Below are 21,315 nucleotides of genomic sequence, written 5' to 3' on the forward strand. Positions count from 1 at the left end.
AGTTACTGTGGGTAAGATTTGTAAGTACTTAACCAGCGCTTGGAGTTAGCTGTAGACCACTACTGTGCCAGGCTACCATATGTAGGCTTGGGTAATCTAGGTCCAACATAATTGGTGTTTCAGCGGTGGGATCACGGATTTGTACTTACACTCACTTATTAGTAACGCAGTGCTAACCACAAGACCTCACCTGGAGTTTTCTCCCTGCGGCCCTCCTAATTTATATTTTTGATTTTTCTAAATTTACTTCTGGTGGTGGGTGGAGGTTAACCTCAAGTCACTTCGTGGTTTTCTCCTGTGAGTAATTTTATACCATGGCAAAGCTGGAGGTGAATCTTAAAGAGTTGGAAGCCAATACTGTGGCCCAACTCAGGGATTGGTGTCAGCAGAACGGGGTATTTTTCAATAAAGGTGCCAAGAAAGGAGAGTTGCTGACAAGCATAAGGGCATGGTTAGAAGCTCGCCTAAGGGAGGAACCAGAAACGGAAATGGGTGATGGGGACACTGTTACTGAGGCTGCATTGCTGAACCAAATGGGGAGAGGGAATCTTCTGACAGGTCCCAGGCTACCTTCAAGGGCAAGCAGCAGTGTTTCAGACAGGGGCTTAACCGAAGCCGAGCTGGAAGATAGGAGGGAGGAGAGGAGGTTGAAAATAGAACTAGCCAGGATGGACATGGAAAGGGAGGATAGGAGGTTGGCACATGAGCGAACCATCAAAGAGATGGATTTACAAGCCCTAAACCGAGGATCCCCCAAATCAGAGAATGGTGGCAGCGATACCCAGACCAACATCAAAGAACCTAGACCGTACCTACCAAAAGATATTATGGCTTGTTATGTACCCAGTGACGACATTGCTAAGTGGCTAGCCGCCTACGAGGTCTCGCTAAGGGCCCATGGGATTCTGGAAGTCCACTGGGGAGGTGGGTTATACAAATACATGCCCCCCACTGGCAGGGATACTTTGTTGGCTCTTGACCAGAGTGAACAGACCTACTATCCGGCTATGAAATCAGCGCTGCTCAAGAAGTTTGGGTTGACCCCTGAGAAATATAGGCAAAAGTTCCGGGGTAGCTACAAGCTGGGCACGCAAAACTGGGTAGATTTCTTGGACTACGCCAGGAAGGCCCTGGAGGGTTGGGTAAGAGGCAGCGAAGTAGGAGACTATGAGGGACTATATGACCTCATACTCAAGGAACACCTACTCGAGAAGTGTCTTCCCGAACTAAGACAGCATCTGGTGGACAGCAAGCTGACCAGCCCCAGGAAGCTTGCTGAGGAGGCGGACATCTGGGTTAGTACCCGGGTGTCGACTAAGGGGACTGGAGGGAATTCCCAGAAGCAAGGACAGGGCGCCCCCCAGAGGAAAGAGGGAGGGGAAACTAAGAGGGAGTTCTCAAAAGGGCCACAAAATACTTCGCAAGGAAGGGGCAGAGGATTCATCCCCAAGAGTAACCCCCCTCGCAACCCTACCCCTGGCCAAAGCCAGCAGCCAAGGGTTGTTCATTGTTTTGAGTGTGGTGGTGTGGGACACTATAAAGGAGATGTGAGGTGCCCAAAAAGACCACCCCCTCCCACTGGAGGAAAAGCCCCGGGAATCACTAGTGTAGTGCTCGGGGAGGAGATGCCTTTGGTTAATGGGGGGGAGCGGGCGGGTGTCACCTTAGTGTCCCTAGGAGATAAGGAGATGGTTCCCAAGACCCAGCTGCCCTCTAATACTACTAAGTATGAGCAGTGGGTCACCATCAATGGCCGAAGAGGGGAGGCTCTGAGAGACACAGGAGCCAGCATGACTATGGTAAGGAGTCAGCTGGTGTCTTCAGAGCAGGTCATCCCAGATGTACTCCATCCCGCCGTAATGGCTGACGGCAGATTGGGCCACTATCCTGTGGCCGAGGTTCCCTTTGAGTGGGGAGGGGTTGCAGGTCCACTTCGAGTTGCCGTAAGCCCTGCCGTGCCTGTTGACTGCCTGTTGGGGAATGATATGGAGCACAATGCTTGGAGGAGGGTGGAGTACCAGACTCACTCTGAGATGCTGGGACCCCCTGACTGGACTTGTGTCAGCACAAGGTCCGCGACTGCCCGAAGGGGGAGTTCATTGACGCTGGAGCCTGGAACAATGGCCCAGCCGGCTGCCAGAGAGGAGAAGGACAGGAGGCCGGAGGACCCTGCCTCGACATCTCCACCTCGTGAGACAACTGGACCACCTGCGGAGGTGGATCTGGAGTCCACCGGGGAGAATGTTGCTTCCCTGGAAAACCTACCCATCCCAACTGAATGGCATGTGGAGGGAGGTCCTTCCCGGGAAGAATTCTGCAAAGCTCAGAAAGAGTGTCCTACTCTCGAGGGGCTGCGGCAACAGGCCAACGCCCAGGCAGCGGGAAACATTGAAGGGAGCTACCAGATTTACTGGGAGGATGGACTCCTCTACAGTGAGCCCAAGACACCTGGCCACGGTTCAGCCAGAGCCTTGGTGGTCCCTCAATGCTTTAGAGCCTTTCTACTGGAACTGGCTCATGAGATACCATTGGCAGGACACCTAGGACAGGACAAGACCTTTGCCCGGCTTGTCCCCCATTTCTACTGGCCTCGAATGAAAGTGGCGTCGGATACATATTGTCGGACGTGTGTGTCTTGCCAAGCCAGTGGGAAAACTGGGGTGAAGCTAAAAGCTCCCCTGGAACCACTACCCGTCGTTAGCACCCCCTTTGAGAGGGTGGGCATCGACATTGTAGGGCCATTGGATCCACCAACTTCAGCTGGACATCGGTTCATACTGGTTTTGGTGGATCATGCCACCCGGTACCCAGAGGCAATACCTCTGAGGACCATCACTGCACCTGTAGTGGCAAGGGCCCTGATGGGGATTTTCACCAGAGTGGGTTTCCCCAAGGAGGTCATTTCCGACAGGGGGACTAACTTCCTTTCAGCATACATGCGGGCCATGTGGAAGGAGTGCGGCGTTACCTATCGGTTTACTACTCCCTATCACCCACAAACCAATGGCCTTGTGGAAAGGTTTAACAAAACCTTGAAAGGTATGATACGGAGTCTTCCTGAGAGCCTACGGAAGAAATGGGACATCCTCCTACCCTGTCTCTTGTTTTCCTACAGGGAAGTGCCACAGAAGGGAGTGGGCTTCAGCCCCTTCGAACTTTTGTATGGGCACCCTGTAAGGGGACCTCTCAGCCTGGTGAAAGACGGATGGGAACAGACTCCCAGGAAGCTTCCCCAGGACGTGGTGAGCTACATGCTGGCCTTCCGGAGCCAAATGGCTAAGTTGTGGAAGCAGGCTTCAGACAACTTGGAGGCCAGCCAAGCAGTTATGAAAGAGTGGTATGACCACAACGCTCACCCAGTGGAACTGGAGCCTGGACAGAAAGTGTGGGTAATGGAACCTGGAGAGCTAAATGCCCTCCAGGATCGTTGGACAGGCCCCTTTGAGGTTTTAGAGAAAAAGGGGAAGTCTACCTATTTGGTGGATCTTAAGACCCCGAGGCAGCCCCTCAGGGTGCTGCATGCCAATCGCCTCAAGCCACATCATGAGAGGCCCGAGGTTGTCTTAATGCTGGTGACCGATGGGGCAGAGGAAGAAGAAAGTGAACCTCTCCCTGATCTTCTCTCGTACAAAGAAAAAGATGGATCAGTGGAGGGAGTGATTCTCTCGCCATCCCTGACTTCTGAACAGCAAAGTGATTGCCGCCAGATCCTGGAGCAATTTTCTCCCCTGTTCTCCCTTGTCCCAGGCAGGACCCACCTGTGTACCCATGACGTGGACACAGGAGACAGCCCACCTGTGAAATCTAAAATCTACCGGCTGTCGGACAAGGTGAAGGCCAACATCAAAAGTGAAGTCGCCAAGATGCTGGAGCTAGGGGTGATTGAACCTTCTGGTAGCCCTTGGTCTAGCCCGGTGGTTTTGGTACCGAAAGCTGCCCCACCAGGCACCACACCTGAATTGAGATTCTGTGTGGACTACCGAGGCTTGAACTTAGTGACTAAAACTGATGCACATCCTATCCCACGGGCGGATGAGCTTATTGACCGGCTGGGAGCTGCCCAATACTTAAGTACCTTTGACCTAACTTCAGGGTACTGGCAGATTTCCCTTACCGAGGAGGCGAAGGAAAGGTCAGCCTTCTCTACACCTGAGGGACACTACCAATTTCGTGTGATGCCCTTTGGGCTCAAGAATGCCCCTGCCACTTTTCAGCGGCTGGTGAACAGGGTCCTTTCGGGAATGGAAGCTTTTTCTGCTGCATACCTGGACGACATTGCTGTCTTCAGCAGCAGCTGGGAGGACCATTTGCAGCACCTGCAAGCTGTTCTTCATGCCCTACAACAGGCTGGCTTGACCATCAAGGCCAGCAAGTGTCAGATCGGACAAGGGTCGGTGGTGTACTTAGGTCACTTGGTGGGCAGGGGGACGGTGCAGCCCCTCCAGGCAAAGATTGAGACCATCATCGCCTGGGAGCCCCCCAAGACTCAAACCGAGGTCCGAGCCTTCCTGGGCCTCACGGGATACTACCGTCGCTTCGTGAAGGGGTATGGCACTATCGTGGCCCCCCTCACTGAACTTACTTCCAAGAAGCAACCCCGACGGGTAGTCTGGACAGAGGCTTGCCAGCGAGCCTTCATGACCTTGAAACAAGCATTGTGTTCCGCTCCCATTCTCAGGGCCCCTAATTTTGCTAGAGAATTCATTGTCCAAACAGATGCGTCAGAACATGGCATTGGGGCAGTGTTATCGCAGCTAAATGATGAGGGCTTGGATCAACCCGTGGTCTTCTTGTCCAGAAGGCTACTCCCCAGGGAAAGGAGATGGAGTACAATTGAGAGAGAAGCCTTTGCGGTGGTTTGGGCTCTGAAGAAGCTGCGACCATACCTGTTTGGTTCGCACTTCCTAGTTCAGACTGACCATCGCCCCCTTCGTTGGCTGATGCAAATGAAGGGGGAGAATCCCAAGTTGTTAAGGTGGTCCATCTCCCTACAGGGAATGGACTTTAGGGTGGAACACCGACCTGGGGCAGACCATGCCAACGCAGACGGTCTATCCAGATATTTCCGCCTTAGTGATGAGGACTCCCAAGGGGTTGGGTAGTTCTCCCCACTTTCAGCTGGGGGGGACGCGTGTTAGACCTGTCTGCTTCTGGGAAGACTCTAACCATCGTGATTTATTTTTGTCCCCCTTAGCCTCCCAGAGTTTCTATTTTTATTTTTACATATGTCCATCAGGAATTTTTTAATGCTGTCAGGGGGCTAGGTGTTCCTTGGCGATGACGCCATTTTTCCCTCATAACCTGTGAGGCCTAGTCAGCCCCCTTGAAAATCTAGGGATCTCCAGAGACCTAAGATGGTGTCCACCAACTGCCATAACGGACACCACTGGAGGACAGGTCCATAGGTTAACATTAGGGAACTTTCTAGAATACCCTAGAGAATTCTGCAGGTCTCAGGCCACCCTATATAAGGCCAGTGACCAGCAGCCATTTTGTGCTGACCCCAGAGTAGAGGAGTGAGGCAGTGGTGAGAGGAGGTGGACACACTGAGAGCAGCTAGTTTGTCACTGAGGCTGACAGTTACTTCAGAGGATTGTTCCCCCTTCAGCCTTTGACCGATCCCTCTCTCAAAACATCAACTATTGGAAAAGAAATCGAGCTACTTGAGGAAGCAGCCACTCACATCTTGGAATCTCAATAAATCCACTCAGGATACCCCTGACTGAAGAGAGTCCTGGCTACCCCTGATCAGCGCTGAGCTTACCGGGGACGTGGAGTAGCTGAAGTGAGTGCGGGGGTCTGTGGCACCCTGGCGACCTGTGGAGCAAGGGCGCCGTGTGTGGACATCCTTCCTGTGAAGCCCAAGTGAGAAGTGACTGGAGGGGAGCAGCGACGCTGCTCTGATCGGCATCGGGACCCCGGGGGCACCGGCCGCGTCAAAACAAAGAGATCGGCGCTTCCGCGCATGACCAGCAGCTAGACGCTTTTCGTGAGGCAGGAGGGGCCTATGATCGGGCAGGCCCGGGAGAGCAGCGTCACCGATAGACCAGCGTCCTCCCTTTGAGTGAGTGCGGAGGCGGGAGAAGAGCGAGCGCTTCCGCGCATGCCCAGCGGAGTAGTGCGCCTGAGGAGGGCCGGTCGCGTCATCGGAGGTGCGTCAAGGCAGAGCTCCAGCCAGCGGTAAGCTTGAAGAGGCAGAAGCGCCGCATCGGTCACCTCGGTGGAGCGCCTCGGTCTGAGGTAGGCATCCCTGACGCCTCTACAACTGCGGGGAGACTTCCCCGGCACCGCGGGACCCAGGCAACACCAGCTGCACTGTCCGGAACTCAAAAGTAAGCCGGGTAGAGGGGGTGCGGGAAGAGGAAGCATCGGGTGACTGAAGGCATCAAAGCGGGAAATCTTAAAGACAGGCAATTGACTTTTAAGCCGCCAGAATTACATATAAAGAAACCGAGTGACAGAACTGCCCAGTCCACGTAAAAAACTCTAGCTCCTAATGAGATAAGAGGGGGAGAGTGGTGGGCAGGGAGAATTACCAGGCTCACTAGGAAGAGCCCTTATATCCTGTTATTAATTAAGGAAGTAGAACCTTCACCATTAAGGTGCAACCTGTGAATTGATCGAAGGGAGAACATTGTTGATTCTGTTTTGTCTCCTTTTAGCCACATGGCTGGGGGTTTATGTTGAGAAGATCCACCCCTGTGGTAGAGGTCTGTTGAGTGAGAAGAAGGCTAAGAGCTGAGGGGTAATGTACACGCCTAAGAGTGGTTAAATAACATGTTGAAACTGTAGAGTGCAAATCCCTAGCTGTAACCTCCTAGTGGAGTAGTGGGTTGTACTATAGACAGCCTCTTATCACAAATGTAATGTACCTGCAAATGTGTCTTTAAAAACATATTACTCTGCCAGACTGTATTTTGCCTTCCTGTAAAAGTTATTAGTGAAGTGTCTTGTGTCCTAAATAACTAAAGAACCTAAATGTACCTTTGATTCTCAAATTCTGAGCAGGAAAAATATTGAAGAGTAATTTAAATTTCATGTGGATGTGTATTTGATTGTCTTTCATCCCTGACTAAAAAGCATAACAAGAAGAGCATATTATTTTTATAAAAGGTATCGGTATTTTTCCAAACAGTGGTGTTGTGTCTTTATTTTAGTGGTTCATCACTGAGTTACTGTGGGTAAGATTTGTAAGTACTTAACCAGCGCTTGGAGTTAGCTGTAGACCACTACTGTGCCAGGCTACCATATGTAGGCTTGGGTAATCTAGGTCCAACAGTTACTCACTAGTTAATGGTAATTGGGTCTATGTGAGTTATGTTGTCAAACGAGTGAAGATAAAGGCCATATGCTGTATTGGTTCACACAAAAAAGTCCTCTCAAGTTTCTTAGGTTTAATCAGTTTATTAAAACAACGCCAGTGGCCTTGGCTTATTTATTGTGAAAATCATGTGTTAAAAGTAATGGAGTTTTAAGAGTGTGTTGTTATACACTGTAATGAAGCGTGTAGGCCGGTATTTTGTTACACGGAATCTCGCATATCATCATAGTAAGCTATTCTTTTGGTGACCAACTCGGGCAAGCGGTTGAAATAGAAATTTTGCATTCTGATCCCTATTAGGCCCTCTTTGTAGGGATTTTATCTATTTTACCCTACTGTAATTTTGTTCGTGTTTGGAGTTGTATTACAGGGTACCCAGTGGTGTCCTTGTGGGAAGGCTTACAGTAAGTCTAAATTGGTTATAGCAACATGCCAATGTTAAAAGCTGTAGAACTGATTGGTTCATTGAGAATTTTTTTCAGTGCCATGATCTGCTTATCATGAAACGTTCACACACACGTTTGAAAGCCCAATAGGAATTTAAGGGTGAATTGTTACTTCACCATGTTAAAGGCCGGAGAAGAATTGTCTTATATTAAATCTCACCTTTAAAAGCAAGGATATTGGTGTTTATTACCCCCCACTCCCCCCTCACGACCTCTCCTAGGAGTAGAATATTCGTGATGTTTAATAATTCTTGCTAGAGTCTCTTCGGAAGGGCTGACAGGCTTTAATTGTCTGCCTGGATCTAATAATTAAAAATATGCACATATTCTAGACTACGGCTGATACAGCAAAAAATACTACGCAGGACCTATTACACAGGGGTAACACTGCATAAGATGGGAAGAATCCCTTACCCACACTGTTTTCGCCTCTGTGGTGACATAGGTACATTTTATCACACCCTGTGGGAATGCCCACTGCTTACACCTTACTGGGCAGCAGTGATGGACACCATTACGGAAGTCAGTGAGAAGCGAGTCCCACTCGATCCTAAATGTTGCCTTCTAAACATGTGGGAACCAACAGACCTTCCCCACCTGAACGTCAGTGGGCAACGACAGGCATGAAGATAGCTAAACGAAATTTAGCGCAGAAATGTGGGTCTGCACACGTACCAACTTTGCTAGAATGGTGTAGAGATATGGATATGGTCATGGTGGCTGAGAAGGCCAGCTTCATTCACAGAGGATGTCCAAAGAAATGGGGGAGGGTGTGGGGCAAATGGAATACCTATAGGAGAAACATCTGTACACTTCCGATATTGGATCAAGGTTCGGACGATGAGATATAACATTATTGTAGTGATCATGGAGGTGGGGTTTTCGTGGAAACTGGGTACCGATAGACTGTGTGCAACTGTCCTCATGATTGTAAAACTGTATATGTAGATTTTATCTTTATTTTAATAAAACTTTAAAATACGCACATACAGTCTTTGAGTAGGCCTTCCTCTGCTGATGGTCTTCATGGTTTTCATTTATACACTGCTTCCATCCACGACCACATTGGACAATGGGTCAGCCCTCTTCGGTATTTGGTTCTTACCCTGTGAGTGATAGCATTTATATGGTCACATATACCCTTTGCCAGAAAATTAGCGTGCTTCATTGCCATGGTGATACTGGTGGTAGGATAGTCCTTCAGATTTCAGTCACTTTTTTTTTATTAGGCCTTCTTCATTTCTTTATTTCTTTTCATTGTTACTGCGTACTGCAGCTTCCTTCCCAGACAGTGGTAACAGGTCTTGCTGCTCTCCTCATCTGCAGTGTTCCGTGGCCACTGCTTCTAACCCATACAATGGTATTCAATTGTCAACAGTGTATCATTGTTATACCATTCTATGACTGCCAACACATTGGTGCTAAAAATGGCAACCATGTTAGAAACATAAAACATTGATACACTGTGTACAGTACTCTTGCACCCGCTGCTGATTTGTTATTGCTAGCTTATGTCTACCTTGTTTAGTCTGTGTGTTTTTTTTTCTTTCTTTTTTTTAATACTTTTGTCTTGCAAATGTTGTTGAGTTGTGTGTGTGTGTGTGTGTGTGTGTGTTTTTATTGAGGTTGTGTAAGTGGGTCAATGCAAGAATGAGCCTGTGGGTGGATGAATGGATGCATGAGTGAAAGGATGAGTAACCGTGTATGTTTTGCTTTTTGAGTGCCTAACCCAGATGTCTTCAAGCTCTGGGACCGGCCCCCACTAGGAGTTTGTGACTGTATTTCTAGGGAGTCGTAAATGCTTTTCAAGGGCCTGTAAATAAAGGTGGCCTGGAAGTGCAACCTTCTTTGTTTGGCAAGTTTCCAGACTGTCTTCATATATATGCAGAGGTTGAAGTTGATAACTTGGGGAAGTGTGGAACTTGGGGAGAGGATGTCGCCAAACAGCTAGTGCGGTTGACCTTAAAGCTGGGGAACCGGGTTCGAGTCTCTAAAGGGGCGCACATCATCCTGTGGTTCTGGGCAAATCACTTAATCTCCCTGTGCTTAACAAAAAATGAATGTGTCTGTCTGTAACGCAACTGGTACTTATGTAAAGCGCTGTGATACCTTCAGGTGTAGTTCGCGCTATACATTCTCCCCCCCCCCCAAAAAAAAACCCTGTAATTCTTGTCAAAAATCTGTTTATTGGATTTTAATACCAACCACAAACGTAATTGCATCATCACTTAATCCCACGCAGGGGAGCAAAATGCCTCAGCCGAAGAATACCATTATGCATAGTGCATTGAACCACGTAAACAGCCCCTCTCCGCTATAAGTAAGCCCAATGGTAGATACAGCTTCTAAATGACCAGAGGCTTGGGAAGAAAACAATGATCATGCAACCTTACGACGCATAGAGGCAGTCCAAAGGATTCGTGGCGCCCTTCTGTGACACTATCTTCTCCAAAATGCGCCATGGAAATGCTGTGTGAGAAAAACAAAAGCCATGGACAGACATAACCCAATATGTGGTAGGAAACAATGGAACAAACCCCCCACCCCCCGATGCCAGCCACACACCCACCCTACGCGTGGTGGCGGCAGTAACAAAACCAACGATAGAATGGTCAGTCCGAGATTGGGTTCAGTATTGGTAAAGATGAAGGCCTCTGATGGGAGGAAGGGCATACTGCAGACGTGAGACCCCGAGAGAGAAAGGTGACCAGGGGACCTCCATTTAAATTCAATATTTTTATAATCATCCCTAAAAATGTCAGCCATATGCTCGAGGCTAAGCAGTTGCCAGAGGCGAGAGTGCCAGAGTGAGATAGCCGGAGCCTCACTTTTCTTCCATGTGGCCGCAAGAGTGCCTTAGCCGCTCCAATGAAGAGCCACATAATCATTTTGTTGGCTCTTGTCTGGTGTTCTAGGGCTGGATCGCGGAGCCCCAAAAGAACGCCTGCCATAGTAATGGGAATGGGATAACCTAACATGTCCTTTTATATGTGCCAGAATTTCCTCCCAGAAAGGACGGATAGTCGGGCAGTCCCACCAGATATGCTGGAAGTCCCCCAGTAGCCCGCATCCTCTCCAACACCTGTCTGAAGAGGTGGGAAAGATCCGGTGAAGTTTGGAAGGGTGTAAGTACCAGCCCATCATTGTTTTCATGTGAGCTTCCCTAAGTTCCGAGGAATGATTAAAGCGGGTCATATCGGACCAAAGATGTGTCCACTCCTCCTCGGAAATGGGACGGTGTATTATCTCTTCCCACATGGACATATATCTGGGGCGTGGGAAAACCACTGTTTTAAGTAGAAAACTATAGATGAATGAGATCACCCCTTTCATGGTGGCAGACTTAGTAAGAAAGGCATCAAATTTTGTCAAAGGTCGGGTGGCAGCCTCTCTTTATCGTAGGGGCAAGGGCCCAGTGCATCAATTGGAGGAAATGGTATCTCTCTGTGTCCTCTAATTCAAAATCCCTCTTACAGTGATCGAAGGTCAGGGGATCAAAATGATGGAACAGATGCGTTAAGGCTAAGCAGCCCCCTTTCCTCCAGGCGTCAAATGGCCCTTCGTACTGAGCCGGTGGGAAGGCTAGAGTAAAGTGGATTGGAGTAAACGGGGATGGGAACGTGGTCCACCTATCGTTGCCTGAAACAGAGTCCCATACTTTAAGAGTGGTGCATGTGGGTGTACGAATATGTTTTCTATCCCTACGGTGCCGCCATACCAAGTCCCAAATGGTTCGTCCCGTCACACTGCGATCCATATGGAGCCAATGTTTCTCGGATTCCTGCTGGGACCACTTTACTAGGACCCTCAGTTGAGCCGCTTTATAGTATAGAAGGATGTCTGGAAGGCCAACCCCCCCCCCTCAGTGCGAGAGCGGCGTAGCAGAGAATAAGAGAAGCGAGCTCGTCCACCCTCCCAGATAAAGCGTAGTACCATAGCTTTCACCTTCAGGAAGAAATCACGCTCTAGCTCGATGAGTAAAGCCTGAAATAAATAGAGAAGCTTGGGCAAGAGTGTCATCTTTACTGCATGAATGCGCCCTAACCATGAAAGGAAGAGAGACTTTCATTTCGTGAGTGCAGTCTGAATGCGCGTGAGAATGGGCGGGAAGTTGGCAGCGTATAACCCCTCCAGTCTCGGTGTAAGTTGGATCCCCAGGTATTGTATGGAGGAGGCCGCTCAGGATAGCGGGGTGAGGTATTGAAGCCTTAGAGCCTCCGCGGGTGAGAGAGTGAGATTAAGTATGTAGGATTTGCCTAGGTTGATTTTGAACCCGGACACCTGTTCGAAGCGTTCAAGTTCCGATTGCAAACTCAGAAGGGACTTCACAGGAGTGGACAGCGACAGAAGAACATCATCTGCGAACAGGGATATTTTGTGGGCTTCCCCCGCAAACGGGATGCCCTGAATATCTGGGTTGGTATGGACTGCTAAAGCCAAGGGTTCAATGCTAAGCGCAAAAAGTAAAGGAGAAAGGGGACAGCCCTGTCTCGTGCCTCTGGAGTGTAGAAAGGTAGGCGATTGTATCCCGTTAACCACTACCCTGGAGCGGGGAAGACGATAATTAGCCCTTACTAGGTTGATCAATTTGGACGAAAAGCCAAATGCTGAGAGTGTGCTGAACAGAAAAGCCCAATCCACTCTGTCAAAGGCTTTCTCGTCGTCTAAGCCTACTAAGACCGCAGGAATTCGGTGTCTATTGGCTTTCTCTATTAAGTGGATGATTCTACGGGTATTATCATGAGTTTGACGTCCTTTAATAAACTCCGACTGGTCCGGGTGAATGAGGACGGGCATGAGGTCGTTTAGGCGTTTGGCAAGGATGGAAGAGTATAGCTTAGCATCAAGACTGAGTAGTGCTATTGGTCGGTATGAGGCACAGCGTTGGGGATCCTTTCCGGGCTTGGGGATCACGGAAATCACTGCCTCAGACATTGTACCGGAGGTAGCTCCTTCCTCCTCCATTTTATTAAAAAGCCGCACCAGATAGGGGGAAAGGTCCGGGGCAAAAGTCAGGGTCAAAAGTCTTGTAAAAAAAAGTCCGTAAACCTGTAATTCTTAATGCCCTAAGTGCACAGTCAGTGAGTTGGGTGAGGGATTAAAAGGTGTGGTTAAAAAGAACAAAATGTTCTGTCAGTTGTTTTGTTACCTTTTTTACCATCAGGTAACTACATAAAATAAAACGTGTACAACCTAAATGAAAAAATAAATGCAAGTTAAACTAATGGGTGGAAAATACTCTTTTACATTAAGAAACAGTTAGCTAATGTGATCTGTGCATGACCAAAGAGTCACAGAATTGAATCAAGGTGGGCACAGTGGGGGATAGTGACTTTCGATTTATAGTTCTACAAGGTCAGTCTGTGGCAAAAAAGCACTGTGCATATGTAAATTATTTGCATCTATATAGTTTTGTGATAAATAATCAGACTATACCTAGAACAATTTTTATAAGTGTACATTAAAAGGATGCACTCTAGAACCCAGCTGGTAACACCCTTACGTTACCTTTCTAGAAGAATACATGTGTGACACTGTGGAGCTTCAGGTGACTCCATTTGGTAAAGCCTGTTGACTAAACGCGCAGCAAGAAAAGGCAAATTATGCACACATAATGCACACTTTGTGATAATATTACTTCATTAATGTTACATTTGTTAACAATAAAAGTGCACGTAAAATACAAACCAGCACAAATTGTTAAAACAATAAATAATCATTAGACTTTTAAGAAGAGAATTAAACTGTGAGTTATCAATGAAGAGGAATGATAACATTTCATAATTACTAACATTTAGGTTAAAAATGTTTGTCTCCTACGCCACATACTGAATAGGTATCGAGATACACCAAACACAATGGGGGGATGGGTGTCGTAAGTAAATATTCTACATGCCTGGATAAAATGCAGAAATTTGAGGTTCTTACAAATTGGAATCAGCCAACATTTTCTAATTGCAGAATAAGCAGGACAAAAAAACAAAACATGTGGTACATTTTCAATTTTGTAATCACAGGCAGGGCAACCTTCAATATTAGTTTTGGACCATTTAGTAGTAAATGACCTAATTGGTAAAGTGCTGTGCCTTAACTGAAGATAAGGCTTTCTAGCAAGAGGGGGTTCAATTACATCCATGAATTCCTCGATTTTGCATTCCGATTTAACCAAGAGGAACTCTGACGTTAGCCTTCCCATAGTTGTAGAGCTCAGAAGTGTTTGGAAATTCTGCATAATCAGAGCATGGAGTGCTCGTTTAGGTATCCCAGGGCAAGTAGCAGTTTCACACCCAAGTATAGCAGTAAGTGACAGAAAAGTGACAGTCAACCTTTACTTAAGCCCTTTACTGTGCGGCCATACATTGCAGAGTTTTAATCTTTTGACCGTTTGAGCAGGAAACATTTTTTTAAATCTGCAGATTATGCAGTAGATGGTGGATTGTGTGGCAAATCCATAATGATGCTTAAAACACAGTAGCTGCAAAATCTAATGTATCCAGTGACCATGACCAAATCCCAATTACGGCTGTTTTAGTACCCTTTCTTGCTTGCATGATGGGCCAATGCACACTGGCTGAGCCAGTGTTGCTTTGGGCCTCAGAGTAATGTTCTACTGGAGGGGAACATTATAGCAGAAGAGACACCTCAGTTTTGGGAGACAGACTGCAGCGAGGCGGATGGGCAAGATGAAAGCCCATGTTTTTAACAAAGGACAGAAGAAACATCCCACTTCGAAAGGCAGTAGATATTCTTGGTGAAGCAGCACTATGTTCCATGGGTCTGATGGACCCACTGGACCAAAATTATGACTTTTATTAAACAAAAAAATAATAATTTAAAAAAGATATGGGAGGTTCGTTTTCCTTGGTAACTTTAGTGCCGAAAAGCACTTTTAGAGAAAAAGGAGGGCAACCATGGGTACAGAAACATTGGGACCCACGAGTGTGACGGGCTCCCAACACCCAAATTAAGAGGAGCACATTTTTTTGGGGTCAATTGCTGTTTTTGTTTGATGAATTTGCCCTATTGTACATATTGTAGATTATGCGGTACTAAAAAAAAAATAGCCATGAAATGATCTTATAAGCTCCTACCCTGCGCTGAGGTGTGCCTCTCCTGCTCCTCCAATCCTTACCATAGATTGTATTTGGAGGGGGGATTTTTGCTTTCAGGGATCAGAGCAATACTTTTTGTAGACCTCTGTCCATGCTCAGCAATGATGGAATAGGAATGGCATTCAGTGTTGTCTGGGAGGGGGGGGGGGTTAGAAGTTTGAGGTCACTGGTAGACCATTAGAGACAAATAAAGCAAGTCTCTATTCGGCTTGTCTCCTTGGGCACAAGTTTAGGCTGGATCTCCAGCAATTAATTTGCTACAATTCAAAACTTCTTTCCAAAAAGTTTAATTATAATCATAGTCCATGATTTATACAACAATCCTTGATGTTGATTCACATCATTCGAAATTTCATGATTATCATCAATATAACTTAGGTAATTAGTGCTACTTTACTATCGCCACCCACATAATACTCTGTAGAGTATTATGTGGGTGGCGATAGTAAAGTAGCACTAATTACCTTCATTTCTGATTCACAGATCCCTTGACAAAGGCGCTATCGCGCCGAAATGCATTGGGAGGCCACTCCATGTTAAAATCAACAAGAAAGTTATATTGATGATAATCATGAAATTTCGAATGATGTGAATCAACATCAAGGATTGTTGTATAAATCATGGACTATGATTATAATTAAACTTTTTGGAAAGAAGTTTTGAATTGTAGCGAATTAATTGCTGGAGATCCAGCCTAAACTTGTGCCCAAGGAGACAAGCCGAATAGAGACTTGCTTTATTTGTTATGATATTTTTCTCCTGAGTGGGGAGTAAACCCTGGAGCACAGTAAACTTCATCGGTACACATCCTAAATTTTGTAGCAGTGCTCAAACTTATTCATATTTCTAATTATCTGAGACCATTAGAGACTTCAGGTGCTGCAAAAGAGCAGTAACAGGCCCAGTACTCATAGTTGCTTGTTATACACAGTGTTGCTAAATAATTGCGATCTATAAATGTTAGTTTTTCTGAGTGAAAATAGTTTTTAGTTAGGTTAGCATGAAATGTACTACTATCTAATTAGTGTTAAGATAGTAATACATATATCCTAGGTCTTAAAATCTCACTCCGTCTCTTTTTAGTATTAAAATATGTTTAGCCATAAGCATATGATGTGCAGTGCAGACGTGATGGCTGTCCATGCCTGGCGTTTTTCAAAGCTCTTTAAATGGTTAAGTATTACAAGACAAATGAGTCGGACCAATGTTTTTAGAATGATACCTTGTGGGCACATCGTCAATGTTTTTGTAGGGGTGTACATAATTTGTGAAACACCTTGCCCTTGGATCTGAGACTGGAATGCTTAGTTTTTCAGAAGAAACTCAAGACACTGCTTTTTAGACCATTTTAGGACTGATACAGTGCAATTTGGTTCCTTACTTTTGTTCCTTATTAGAAAATTACTTCCTAGGTCGAGGACACTTCAGATGGAGTTACCATTTGCTTTATCAATGACGTATTATTATTACCATTTAATTATCGCAAATTAAGCAATTACACAGAATTGAGCGAAATGCAAATCTGTAATTTCCTGTTAGTTTAATGTAAAATGCATCTTCACCTCAATTTTTGGCCTGAGGATGCTTTTAAACCAGATTAGTGCGAACAACAGCCGCTCGCATTCTGTTGTCCGCGTGCACCATTCGTACTACATTTTTACAGCCAACAGCACAGAATTATGTAAAGTGGAGTCATTTTCGGAATTTTGCTTAACAAACAAAATTCCTGAAATTATGCCATTGTAATTTAAATTTCGCTTAATGTTTTGCCACATTGTATTTCGGCCTGGATTTGTTAAGGGTGCTAAAATATCAAAATCCAATAAGGATAACATTTTGAAATTTAAATTCATACTTTTTTTTCATTCTTTTAAACTCGGTACAGAATAATTTTAGCCCATCCACAATATGACCGTGGTTGTAATTTCTGCAGCTAGGGGGTTTGAGCCATCTATATTATTCAGACGACTGCTTCTGAGCAGGCTTGACTTGAGCAAAATGAGTGATGTGCCATTCCTCTGTTCTTATCTCAAACTTTTGGCAAAGCTTGTCAGTGTTATTGTGCATTTAATCTGAAGCAGGCGGAAGCGGCATCATGGCGGCCCTTGCTTCCATTTAGTGACAGCCCTTGCTTTCATTTAGTGACACTTGGGCATGGTTAGCATTCTTACAAGCATATAGAATATGTCCCCATAGCTTGTATGTCTCGACAGATGTTGATATTGTTTTTGGTGGTATATATTTCTGTCAGTTTGGGAAGTCTTTCTGTTCTTTTGATTGTAATATGTACTAGGCCTACCACCCCAACATAGTTTTTTCAGATGGGTTATGGAGAAAATAGAGACTCCGGTTCTAGCTTTAGGATTGTATTTTGGTCAGTAGTGCATGGATTACTGCAAAAAACATTTTCATTCGCTGTCACAATATTGTATCTGTGTGCTTGTCAGTAATGAAGTAGCCAACATTTTCAATTAGAGTTGTAAAAGACCAACAGAATGTCAAAGCCGTTTTCAAGTCCCAGGAACTAGTGCATATGCGAACAGAGATACTTTGAAAGAATGCCCAAGTGTTGCTGATGTATAACGAGGTGTACCACTAACTTTATTATTCTTGCTCTCTGTAGGTCACAGACCACTTTGCCTAGAGTCGCCATGGGGAAGATTTTTCTGCCACTATGTGTGCTGTCCTTCCTACTTCTGGTCAACGTTCCATTACTGACAGGTGTGTATACTACGTTCTCTGTACATACAACTTGATGTCTTTGTTTCTAGGTCGCGGTCAAGGACTAACTGCCACAGATCTGTGTGGTGACCATATCATATATTTTGTTAAGTATATCGATATACAAAAAAACCCCAAATTTTTCTAACTTGGAAAGTGGAGGTAGAAGGGCAGTTTAGCATGTGCGCATGTCATATTAGCAAATTATTGGCAGTGATCGATGGTATTTTGGCATCTTTTTAGAAGCTCTAAGCTTAAGGACTGCTGCTAGAGTGCAGTGCTTGAGGGTAAATGTTAGGTTTGGTTATGGCCGCTCTTGGTGGGTTTCTAGTTAATACCTTTTGCAGCTTAATTCCCCCCAAGAAGGAAAGCAGAGCTCTCCAGTGCACATTTTGCAGCTGCTTTGTGTTCCCGGTTGGACACCTCATCTGGTTAATGTGACTAAAGTCTTTAAGAGTATGTAGGTCTCAAAATCACAGCCTCTGACACTTTGGATAAAATCCAAGAAAAGAAACGGTAGCAATTTTGTTCCAGGAAAATGCTGGCAGACGTTTTGGTCTGTTGAGAATTATTCCGATGTGGTGTTTTTTTGTTTGGCAGAAGCTGCGCATGTCGATATAATTGTTTGCTCATTTTATCCTGCCCCTGCCAGGAGGACTGTGATTAATTGCTCATTACTAAGGAATGCCAGCGCTTTGACTTGGCTGAGGCATCCTGATTTTGTTTTGAAGTATTGCTTCATGCACACCTTATTTTTATGCCTTTTGTGACCAAAAATGTGTTGAACTTAGACACTGCAGGACAAGGTAAGATCGCATACAGGAGGTTACTCCAACAAATCAATCGCCACAAACTGTTGCTTAAATATGAAGCCACACATGGGGAAACTTCTCTCTCCTTTTTTTTTTTTTTTGATAATTCCACAGTAGGAGCATATTGAGAGAAGAAGAAAACAATCGGAGAACCAATCACAAATACATCAAATGACATTGTCACATCTCCATGTGTTCATAAATTGCCCCCCAAATGAGCATACCAAGTTTGCGCTTTCTTGCCCCTTTTACGGCGTAAAGACTCCATTCTAATTTAAACAAGTTGTACATTTTGGCCCGCCAGAATTCAAATGCTGGAGGTTCCGGTTGCAGCCAATCTGATGCAATACATAAACGAGCTGCAGTCATTGCTACAAATAATAAATACCTATGTTTAAATAGGGGCGTCCCTTTTTCCACGGCTTGCCCAATTCCCAATAACATAAGTGCTGGAGAAATCTTAAATTTATTTATTTATTTATTTAAAGTTTTATATAGCGCGAACAAGATCTTTACAGATATCAGAGCGCTTCACATGTGGGGAGTGGGCAACAGAAGGGTGACTAGACAAAATAATTGGGTACAGTATAGTAAACGGTAGCATAATAAGCTAACAGTCATGTGCTGATAAGATACAAGTAAACACTCAGATAAAACGGTAAAATAAGGCGGTGCAGAGTCTGATCTATCTACAATATAGATCATGAGGTAACAATAGACACACAAATAGACAATAATATAGGACGGTGCATAATCTGATCTAGCTACAATAGAGATCATGAGAACACTCAAATAGACAATAAAAATAAGGCGGTGTAGAGACTCTGATCCAACTACCATGGCGATCAATAGATACCAATAAACACACAAAATAGACAATACTATAAGACGGTGCAGAGTCTTTGATCCGACTGCAACAGAGGTCAGTAGGTCATGAATATAAAGTTATTGGACCATTAAGTGTCCAACGTTACAAAATCGGTGAAAAGTCTCTGAGAAGTCTCTGAGCAGCAACCGTAAGGATCAGGTGAACTTGGCCATAAGGATGGCTTTCACTTCTTTCTTGAAGAGTGTAGAGGAGGAGATAAGCCTCGTTTCAGGAGGGAGTGCATTCCAGATCCTGGGTGCCATTCCTGAGAAGGAGCGTTTGTATGTTTTTGCTTACGGAATCTGCGAGGCTTCAGGAGCAGACTTTTTGTACTTCTATTGGATCTCGAGCCTCCTGATATAGACAACTTTTGAGTGAGGTAGTTGGGTGCCTTGTGGTGTATGGCTGAGTGTGTCATCACCGCAATTTTCAGTTGTATTCTGGCTTCAAAGGGTAGCCAGTTCAGGGATTTCAGGTCAGGGGTTATATGAGAGTGTTTCCTTGAGCCAGAAATGAGTCTCGCGGCAGCATTCAAGGAGGCTCTTAGGGGTGCGGTTGTTGCTTGAGGGAGTCCACTGAGGGCCACAATTCCATAGTCTATGCGGGGGATGACTAGGGCTTGTACAGTAGTTAGGAAATCTTTGGCTGGGAGGAAGGGTTTGAGTTTCCTCAGAGTGTTGATTTGGAAGTTAGCTCCCTTCGTTGCTTTGCTAATGTGTTGTTGCATATTGAGCTTTGCGTCAAGTGTGATACCTAAGGATTTCGCAGAGTCAACGATGGTGGGTCGGACATTGAGTGCTGTTAGGTGATTGAGCCATGTTTGGGTGGTGGTCATTTTCGCAGTGGGTGATATCAAGAGGAACTCAGTTTTCAACGCATTTAGTTTGAGGTGATTGTCGGCCAACCACGATTGGGTGTTTCTAAGTGTGCAGTTCAGAAGTTTGATGTCTTCCGGGGATTGTACCTTTAGGTAAAGTTGAGTGTCATCGGCATACATATGGAAGTGTACATTGGATGCTTGGAGCAAGGTAGCGAGTGGTTCCATGATGAGGTTGAACAGCGTGGGTGAGAGGGAAGATCCTTGTGGGACGCCTAGATCTACTGGTACAGGTGAGGACAGCACGTTGTTGATCTTGAACTTCTGAGATCTGTTGTGTAGGAAGGAAGTGAACCATTTGAGCACAGTCCCGGATACGCCCATTCTGGTATTTAGGAGCTCTAATAGATTCTCATGTTTGACTGTGTCGAATGCTGAGGAGAGGTCCAGGAGGATGAGGAGGCAGGAGTCATTGCGATCAAGGATTTGGAGGGCGTCATCAATTATGTGTGTCATGGCCGTTTCCGTGCTGTGTTTCGCTCGGAAGCCTGATTGATGCGGGTCGAGGAGTTCGAACCGGTCAATGTGTTTTGTTAGTTGGAGTTGCACACATTTTTCCAGCAGCTTGGCCAGAGTGGGGATATTGGTGATAGGGCGGTAATTGTTTAAGTCAGCCGGGTCAGCTGTAGGTTTCTTGAGTATGGGCGTGACTTGCCCCACTTTGAGGGAGTCTGGGATGAGACCTTGCTGAAGGGAGCTGTTAATGATTTTAGTCCAGAGTGGGAGGAGAACGGGGGTGAAGTCTCTAACAGCATTAGCAGTAATCCGTATTATGGGTGATAGAAAATTTTCAATACTAGACACGAATTGATGCAGTTTTTCAATACTAGACACAAATTGTGCAGTTTAACACAGCTGTAAAATATATGCAGACTATCTGCATTGTCACTCCCACAGCGAAAGCATTTGCCGTCATATCGGGTTCCCCATTTAAGCATACGATCCGGAGTATAGTATAATGTAAATAAAGTTTTAAAAAATTGAGCCTTCAAATTAGCCGACAAAAGGGCTTCCCTGGAAATCAGAATAGCATTCTCCATTATCAAATCTGGTTCATGGGGAAACTTCTCATTAAGATTTCAGTTTTCACTTCACTAACCGAAGTGGTATGTGGGAAGGGTGGAAGCTGTATGGTTTAATGAGAAGTTGGTGCTTGCT

At 45.6% G+C, this 21,315-nt stretch overlaps 1 protein-coding gene across 7 annotated transcripts in view; it reads left to right on the forward strand.

Annotated features, from left to right (window-relative positions):
- HYOU1 (hypoxia up-regulated 1) overlaps positions 1–21,315 on the forward strand; it is a 231,065-nt gene that overhangs the window by 5,101 nt on the left and 204,649 nt on the right. For all 7 annotated transcript variants that reach the window (XR_013608815.1, XR_013608816.1, XR_013608817.1 and 4 more), the window contains exon 2: positions 17,503–17,600. Coding sequence is in view for 4 of the 7 variants with exons in the window: in XM_078682202.1 (XP_078538328.1) it covers positions 17,503–17,600 (98 nt within the window). In the remaining 3 variants the exon portion in view is untranslated. The remainder of the gene's footprint in view (positions 1–17,502; positions 17,601–21,315) is intronic.

This window comes from Lissotriton helveticus, chromosome 3_1, assembly GCF_964261635.1.
Source record: "Lissotriton helveticus chromosome 3_1, aLisHel1.1, whole genome shotgun sequence".
NCBI classification, from domain to species: Eukaryota; Metazoa; Chordata; class Amphibia; order Caudata; family Salamandridae; genus Lissotriton; species Lissotriton helveticus.